Below are 9523 nucleotides of genomic sequence, written 5' to 3'. Positions count from 1 at the left end.
CACGGAAAACTTCCTCAACTGAAATCATTGGCTTTCGTAGATCTACATCTCCAGAAATTGATGACAAAAATAAAATTTTGCTTGGTGCATAAGAGGTCTATTAGGATTTGGCTGCATTGAGAAATTGTAAAAAAAAAAAACCTAATTATGGTAGGGATATGGTTAGGAAAAAATCAAAATGGAAAAATAAAATAAAATAAACTACTCCATTATTAAGGTCTGAATTGATTTGTGTTGGTTTCAAGCTGAGTTTCCCTTATCCATTCTGTGATACTACATTCTCTCCAAACTCAACCCATGAATCTCCAACTACAGCCCACAACATCATCGTCCTTATCAATGACAACATTTTCAACTGAATTCTTGTCACACACTCTCAATTTCAGAAACCACCCAAACCGCCATTCATTCGTCACTTCCTCAACCCCATTTCTAAACCATGGTAACACCAACAACAACCCAAGAACAAGAATCAACCAACCACAAATCAGGCCAAAACTTGATCAAAATTTCACGAAAAAGTACGATGAGTCTCTCTACTTACTTCAGCAAAAGGTTAATAGGGGCTATGAACCTGATGTTATTTTTTGCACAAAATTGATCAAGGGTTTTTTCAATTCTAAGAAAATCGAGAAAGCTATTCAGGTTATGGAGATTTTGGAGAAGCACGGTGAGCCTAATGCTTTTGCTTATAATGCTGTTATAAACGGGTTTTGTAAAGCTGGTAGAGTTGATGATGCCAATAAGGTGTTTGATAGAATGAGAAAGAGAGGCGTTTTACCTAATGTTGTTACTTATACTATTCTTATTGGGAATCTTTGTCGGAGGGGTAAACTGGATTTGGCTTTAAGGGTTATGGATCAGATGTTGAAAGATAATTGTAAGCCAGATGTTATAACTTATAATATTTTGATTGAAGCAACTATTATCCAAGATGGTATTGATGAAGCCATGAAGCTTTTGGATGAGATGTTATCGAGAGGGCTTCGACCTGATGAGTATACTTACAGTGTTTTTGTTAATGGTATGTGTAGAGAAGGGATGTTGGATAGAGCTTTTGAGTATCTTAGTAGTATAAGTGGTAAGGGTTGTGCTGCTGGTGTGAGTGCTTATAATATTCTGTTGAAGAGTCTTTTGAATGAGGGGAAATGGGAAGCTGGGAAGAATTTGACGTCAGTTATGCTGGATAAAGGTTGTGAGCCCAGTTCTGTGACATACAGCACATTGATTAGTTCGCTTTGTCGTGATGGTAAAATTTACGAGGCCGAGAATGTGTTCAAGAGTATGAAGAAGAGAGGTTTGGCTCCTGATGCTTATAGTTATCATCCATTGATTTCTGCATTTTGCAAAGAAGGAAAAGTGAATTTGGCTATAGAGTATTTGGATAACATGATATCAGATGGTCATTTGTCTGATATTCTTTGCTATATCCCAGTCTTGGCTTCTCTGTGTAAGAATGGACATGCTGCCGAGGCTTTGGACATCTTTGAGAAGCTCAGTGAAGTGGGTTATCCTCCAAATGCAAGTTCTTATAATATCTTGTTTGGTGCATTGTGGAGCAGCGGCAATAAAATTAGAGCGTTACGGATGATTCTGGAGATGTTAAGCAAAGACATTGATCCTGATGAGTTCACCTATAATTCACTTATTTCTTGCTTGTGCAAAGATGGGTTGGTGGATCAAGCAATTGAGTTGCTGGTTGACATGATGGAGAGTCGCGAGTTTCAGCCTACTGTTATTAGTTACAATGCTGTTATTCTTGGATTGTGCAAGGTGCAAAGAGTCATAGATGCTATTGAGGTGCTTGCTGCTATGAATCAGAGAGGATGCTTGCCAAATGAAACAACCTACACAACGTTGATTCAAGGGATTGGTTTTGGAGGATGGCGAAATGACGCGATGGAGTTGGCTAACTCACTTGTTAATATGGATGCTATTTCGAAATATTCATTCAAACATTTGAGCAGAACGTTTCGTGCGATTGATGCGCACAAAGAGCTTGCAGTATCAGAATGAACTAACTTCATGGGCATAAAATTGATTTATTCAGGTCTTCTCAATAAGATTTTTTGTTCAATTCGATTAATGAATACCAACTTATCATCAATTGCAAATAGAAATTCTACAATAGCTAAGGAAATTGTTCCTCTGCGGGATCTAAGTGGAAGTAAATTGCAAAATGACTCAAATGCTATATCACTAGTTTTTCATGAGGTACACCTCGGAAATCATGTTCTTGACCAAATTCAAGTCCAAGCAAATAACTTCTTATAGCATGCTGTCAAATTCATTAACAGTAGAGTTTGATTTTTTGATTTATTTATTACAGGGTTATAATATAAGCATTATATCAAGGATCAAATGCTGAATGAGCCTCTTGAAGAGATAATGGGAAAACTAGTTGAAGAGCAATCAGAAGCAACAAGTCAGCTACTTGAAAGCCAAGGTCTTATTCTACTTCCTATTGCTCTGGTTGAAGAATTGAACCAAACTATGCAATTGATGAACTTGAACCAAACTACCTAGATATCTATTTTCTGTTTTTGTATCATTATGGTATGAGAACCAAATCAACATAGTTAGGCCTTCTGTTGTTTTTCTAACTAAAACTCACCTCTTGAAACTAACTAGGAGGTAGTGTCTAATTCTGTTTCTGTCTTAAGATTTTCTTATAGTTTCGTAACTGAAAAGTCTTTTGGCCAATTGGACCCTATTTGCGAGTCTACTCTTTAGTTCAGTTCTTGTATATTTTATATTGAAACTGAATCCTATTAATATAATCTGATGCTAAAAATGCTAAAAAGTTGTGTATTTTAAAAGACTATCGAGATTTATAATCTGAGTCTATCGCACAAGCTCCTGCCGTGGAAGAACGAAAACCTGCTGAGAAAAAGATTGTTAAGCCCAAGAGGTTAAAAATGTGATATCAATTGGCCAGCAATAGTTAAGTTAAGTGATTAATTGATGGAGGGAACTTGTTCTGTGCAAAGTTATTCATTTTATTAATTTATCCGCATAGCTAATGTTATTTGACTTTTGGATCTTAACTTTGTCTATCATGCTAAATCTAAAAGATTGCACAAAGTTTAGTTCTTTTCTCTTAAAATTTCTTAAATAGAGCTTTCTTTTCCCTTATATTTTCTTTAATAAAGGAACCACTTCATGTAAAATCATCATTTTCATTGTTGCCATCTTGATCACATTTTTAAGGATGTACTAAGTAAATTACTGATCCAATTTTATTTTTAAAGTTTTTATCATGAAGTAGAGTTAAAAGTTGAAGTTATTTCTAACAAGTGGAAAAATTGTTGTTTTTTATTCCACGCCATCTTTTTTGTATCACTTACATGGTCAAGAACCATCTACATGATACGATACATTATAAGGGTCACTCTTCTTGAAATATTGCAAAGCTGAAACATTTCAAAAGATAAAACAATTATTAATCATGTATTCCAGCTATATGTATGATAGTAAAACACAAAAAGATATGATGGTAAAACACAAAGCACAATTCGTTCAATGTTAATAATAAAGCAAATAAAAACATAACAAAGGCTTTAAAACTGAAATAGAAATCTGAGGATGTTTTGACACCCAGTACATGTCACCGTCAAAATAACCTCCAGCTATCTCATATGCTACAGAGCGAGGTCCAACACATGCACATGGGAAAAAATTGCATATTTGCCATGGCCAACATAAGATTCTAACCCATCCACATGTTTGGTCTGCGTTATGTGAATGTCCCCAAAATGTAAATCTGGATTTCAATAAACCAACACATCTCCAGTAAGTCACATTAATAAATCAACTCAGGGTAACAAAAATAGAAAAGAATTCTTTAAAGTGTGTCATCTTTAAGTCAGGCTGCATCTTTTATCAAAACTAAGCAACAAAGAATATTAACCAAGAAAGACTACCAAAACTCAACTGTGCATTCAAATGGTACAATAATAAGATAACCATTAACTTTTTGCAAGAGCCAAACACTTCAAGATCGACTTTTTCAAGAATCAAGCCAAGCTCTTCTGTGATAAGCTGAATGAGAAAAACGTATCACTCACGTGTGTTTAATAGATTAGACTAAAACATAGCAATAGTTTAGTTGCTAACAGATAACTTACTTGGCCTCCTGTAAGAACTGCATGATCCTAGAGACCAGACTTTCAGTTTTCACCAAAACCAGGGGCTTTGATTGCACATGCCTGAAATAGTTCAAATGGAACACAAAAAGTAAGAAAAACAAAAAAAAAAAATCAGAAAAACCAGCGTTTTACAAAACCAGTTAGCTCTCAGCGAAGAAGATGTTTTGATTTTTAAAGAAAAACACAAAATCTGCAAATGATATATTATTCGAAGTATTCAGAAACATAAAAATGATGAAGATATGCAGAAAAGTGTACGAAACCAAAAATATTGATGAAGATCTGCTGTGTTTTACAAACGCACTTAGGTCTCAAGGGATAGTTAAGTTGTGTAAGCATTTGTAATGTGTCAAAAAGAACGAAACAATAGAGTAGATGTCAAAGAAAATTATGCAACTCACCTTAATTCCACTATCACGTGGCGCATAAGAAACAAAGAATGTGTCATCTAACATCATCCCTCTTTCAATAGAGTTAGACTTTTCAGGGGATGAAAGTCTTTGAAACTAATAATTGTTAAATCTCGATTAAGATAGTGTGCTCACCCTCTTAAGCAAAACGATTAAAAGATATTTCATGACAGTAGACAGCTAACAAAACCAGTTAGATGGCTTACACCATAAAAGGAAATAGCTTGGGCGCAAACGACATTATAACCGACCTCTGCCAAAAATGCCAACCTGCATAAATAAATTAGGAAGGTACAATTAAAGAAGATTTTCTAAAAAGTGGAAGATTAAAAAAAACACAACATAGCAACATCACCGGTTGTACGGCAAAATCGACGGAATTCAAACTTAGAACTAATTTTCAGAACCATAAGCCTGGAAGCACGAATTTTGGGTAAGAAAACCACACACCAACACACATAGCCTCATAGCATGAATTCAAAATTCAAATTGAAAATGATGATTTCATAGTTCATTTTTTTTATGTACAGGTATCATGAGGCAATTAAAAAGTACCAAATTACAAGAAAATTCACTCACTTATAACGCTCTCAAAAATGTAAAGCCATCTCTCCTACTGCCCCTCTGCTTACAACCACTTTGGCACCAGAATCAACTACAGCCTTGATGAGCTCCCCTATTTAGCCTCTTCAATTTTTGAATAATTCTCTAGCTATAGAAACCAAAAACTCAAAATTAAGAGCATTAAGCACAGAAGTAACCGTACTTGTTAAAAAACAAAAGTAAATAATCCATGAACTACAAAAGGAAAATCATGTCCATCAAATAATAACATTATCAGAATGAATAAAATAGTTCTTGTCATAGTGTTATAGTTTAAATTAAAATACTAAAATAATTTCCAAACAAAAGCTCTACCAATGACAGTTTTAGACAGCAGTCAATTAGATCTAATTATTAGTGCCTCTATTTTCATGATTTTTCTTTTCATTTTTTCTTCCACTTATACCAGCTTTGAACCTCTTGCTCTCCCTCACCAAGCACTGCCCCCTTCCCTTCCCCTACCATCTCCTTCTCCCTTGTCCCCTCCAATTGTTGTCGTTCTTAAATTCCTCAACAGAAAATTAACGCCACCCGCAAATGAATGAATGAGAACAATTCCTTTAGTTTCAGTTGCAGATGTATCAACGCCACCCGCAAACACGGCGACCTAATGTATGCCATTCAAGACCTGCTACTTCACAGAAAAATGCTCACATTAAAATCAGTCTAGTTCAGCTGCGAACATGTGGAAGTTTGAAAATTTTTTCTAAAACTTAAAACTGACAACCCAACATCAACGACAAAAACCATTATCTGCAACTTTGTAAAATAACCTTAAATCTAACTATTGTCATCCCAAAGATTCAAGTCAAAAAACCCAAGACCATAAACTCACCTATTTATCCACCAGTATCATCTCAAAGATCTATTTACTCTTGAATACAAGTGTCCATTGTGATGGATTTTGACGACTATCTTCCAGAGTTCCTTTGTTTCATTGATGTCTTTCACTTCCTCAAAAGGTCTTGTCATGTTGAAGTGGAAAACTAATTCAGAGTTTGGAAGAGTTGTGGGTTATGCCTTGGTTCAACAAAGAAGAAACAGAGGTTGAAGAATGAGTAGAGAGATGAAAGCCAAAAGATGTAAGGAAAAATGGAAATGAAAAGACAATAGATGAAGTAGCGTGTACATGTGACCATAATTCTAGGCTTTGGCGCAGGTTTTTGTCGTGAAGAGGAGAAAAGTGGTCTGCTAAAAAGTAAATCATAATAATGGGCAAGGGAAATGAAGTATATTTAATCTACTTTATGTTGTTGTTGGCCCACTAAAAATATTAGTATATGGTTGAAAGAAATCAGCAAAAGACATTATTTGCCCCAAAAATATTAATTTAGATCAGAACAATAAATTTTCTTATATTATAGATGTTGTTTATGGTGACAGACAAAGTTGCAACTAAAGCTAAAAAGAATGTGTTGGGGAAGATCATGTTTGATATTGCGACACGTCAACTCAAATTTCAAATACCCCTATTCATTTGTAACCCAATCAATTTCTATCTTCTCAGTGCAACCATTTGGATATATTTTTACTCCAACTAAAATTCTTTATATTACTTTTAGTATAAAGACTATGATTGATTTCATAATTCTGTCACATCTAATTATATTAAGTGACTGTTATACCCCAAAATTTGCCCACATATTTTTCAAGAAAACTCCAATCTAAAAATTAAGGGTCTCATATAATCATGGATTTTTATTTCAACAAATATCCTGACATATGAAATACTTAGTTTTTAGAATTTTTCTTATACAGTAATTTGGCTTGCAGTTGAATTTATTCTTACGCAAACGCCAAATACTGTTTATTACTTCACACATACTATTTATTTATTTACAGATAAATAGTACTGACACAATTGGTACAGAGTTAAATCTTTTTGCAGGCGCAGAATCAGGAAACTCAGACTGTACTGGTAACAAGTAGATTATTATTATCTTTTGTTTCCCACTAATTTTTGTACTATATTCCATTATTTGCAAAAATCTTTTCAAATCTCTTTTTCAAAAATCAAATCTCTCCTTTTTCCAACACTATCATACACTTTCTTTCAAATCTTACTTCCACTCAAACTTTCCTTTTGTACGGAATCACATCATTCCCCAACGTCTCTTTCCTTCTTTCCATTCTATAAATACCTCTCATTTTCTTCCATAAAATCTCACATCAAATTCCAACTCATCTTTCAAATTCCTATCTCATATCTATTTTCTCTTCTTCCCTGACAAGAATGGCAAAGTGGATAGAGACACTGTTTCTTACAGTCATCACCATTGCTACGGTGATCATGACTTTCTTCTGCCTGCATAGTCCTGAAGAGTGTGGACCTGCAATGGTTGCACTCCCAATCATCTACATGTTATTGTTCATAGCATGGGTCATTAATCGTCATTCTTAAAATTTGCCGTATTTCTTATTTCTTAAATGTACCGTTTATTCGTCGTACTGTTCAATATAGTATGTGATATTTGTACTGTCAGTATTAAATGTTGTACTATTTGTCATAATATTGCTTAATTACTAAGATAATATTTTGTGTGTTTTCTGCCAGTCAAATATTCCTATTTCTGTGCATTAAATGATTTTCAGGGTTATTATCGGTAATTTTGCCCGCATACCGTAAATATTAGTTATTTATTATGTCTGTGTTTTTAACAAGTCATGTAAATAAACTTTCATCTTTCTCATAAAACATAAAACAAAAACAACAAAAAAGAAAATTAACTTTGACTGTTGATTTTTCACTCTAACTGCTACATCAATACCTGAACAGTCAGTTGACAGCCAAACTGCTGGCAGTACAATTCTCAGTGTTTTGTACCATCAATCAAATCAATCTTTCACAATTCAAAATTCCAAGATTTTTGTTCAAGAAGTCTTCTGAATATCACATGATTAGCAGAGACTCAACACTGCACAAAAATCAGGTACGCTTAACTATCTCCTACACAAACAGTCCCTAATCAGGGTTTTTCTTGTTTTTACAGGAGCAACAAGTTTTGAGAGCTCAAATGGATTTCATACACATCCATATATCTCAAAGTACCATCATACAAATTTTCAAACTTCAAATTCACTCAGACGCACCGTCAGCAGCTCAAACAGTCAACAGACGACCCGTTTGACCAAAAAAGTCAACAGACAGTCAAAAATGAATTTTTTTGTCAAAGTCCATATTTTGTCAAAGGATTCATCATTTGATCATTGGATGATCATAATTCATCAAGGAAAGATCAAAAATCAACAAAACCCTAAGATTCAAAATTAGGGTTTTTGCCTGAAAAGTCAACTCAACTTTGACTGATCATAACTCTCTCATCCTTCATCCAAAAAATTCAAACCAAAGCTTGTTTTGAAGGAAATTCAATTATCTTTCAAATGCAATTGATCCCATGGTCATTGGATTCACCATTTGAAAAATATGATCAAAGACATTACAGGTCATTTTCAAAGTCAACAAAAAGACACTTTTTTCAAAAGGACACACAAGGAGCTTCAAAAATCATTTTGACATGAGACCAAAGGCATTGGTTAGAGGACTCTTTGAGGTTTCCAAAAAGTGCAAGATCTCCTTCATATGACAAAAATTGAGGGATTTACACCTTGTTAAAGTTGGATAAATTTTGGAAAATGCATGAAACCAACATTGTTCAAAATTGCATTTTTTCCAAATGGGGCCAAGTTTTCAGCATTCAAACATCATTTCCATGATGATATGGGCCTCCCACGACCAAGACTAAGCCCACATCATTTTTTATCTATTTTTGGCATAATTTTATCTTATTTTAAGATTAAAATTAAAAAGAAAATGAAATGGATAAAGAATAGCTTGTATTCCAAGCAAGACTCATTCAACTCTGTCCCAAAGCAAAGTACAGCAGAGGAGAAGAAGAAAATCAAGCCATGGTGGCTTAAAGACAAAGCTACCAATGTTGAAAAAGTCAAGATTCCAAAAAAACTCATCAATGCTTTTGGCTTAGTTTCTAAGCACTCTAATGCTTATAAATAGGCTATAGCACTTCAGTAACAAATAGAGACAGAGATAGAGAGCAAAACTCTTGCTTGTAACACACTTGTAATCTCTCAAAATATTCAAAGAATTTTGAAATTCGAATTCCAAATTTAAGTCACTTTCCATTCAAACTAAACACTCAAACACGTTCCTTGAGCTTCACTGAACATATCCAGATCATTTGCAAGCTCTGAAACTCCTTGAATCGAACGCTACAGGTCTCGATTCATCCAAACTAAAACTGACTCGTGTCTCATAACCTAAGCATATCTAACACGATGTAGACATATATTTGCACTTGGTGTGGTGTGTAGATCATTTCTGGAGCTTTAATTGAGTTTTAGATG

At 34.3% G+C, this 9523-nt stretch overlaps 1 protein-coding gene across 2 annotated transcripts; it reads left to right on the top strand.

Moving 5' to 3' along the window:
• The first annotated feature begins 223 nt into the window (after positions 1 to 223).
• LOC131644369 (pentatricopeptide repeat-containing protein At3g04760, chloroplastic-like) lies at positions 224 to 2713 on the top strand. 2 transcript variants are annotated; one of them, XR_009296439.1, is made up of 2 exons: positions 224 to 2214; positions 2330 to 2713. XR_009296439.1 is itself a non-coding variant. In XM_058914855.1 (2 exons), the coding sequence occupies exon 1, from the start codon at positions 298 to 300 to the stop codon at positions 2014 to 2016; it is 1719 nt and encodes a 572-aa protein (XP_058770838.1). In that variant the 5' UTR covers positions 224 to 297; the 3' UTR covers positions 2017 to 2050; positions 2330 to 2713. The 2 variants fall into 2 exon arrangements, 1 of the variants encoding a protein (XP_058770838.1); XM_058914855.1 differs by having other exon boundaries at positions 224 to 2050.
• The last annotated feature ends 6810 nt before the right edge of the window (positions 2714 to 9523 follow it).

This window comes from Vicia villosa, linkage group LG1 (assembly GCF_029867415.1).
Source record: "Vicia villosa cultivar HV-30 ecotype Madison, WI linkage group LG1, Vvil1.0, whole genome shotgun sequence".
Classification (NCBI taxonomy): Eukaryota; Viridiplantae; Streptophyta; class Magnoliopsida; order Fabales; family Fabaceae; genus Vicia; species Vicia villosa.
This window is presented reverse-complemented; position numbering and strand designations above follow the sequence as displayed.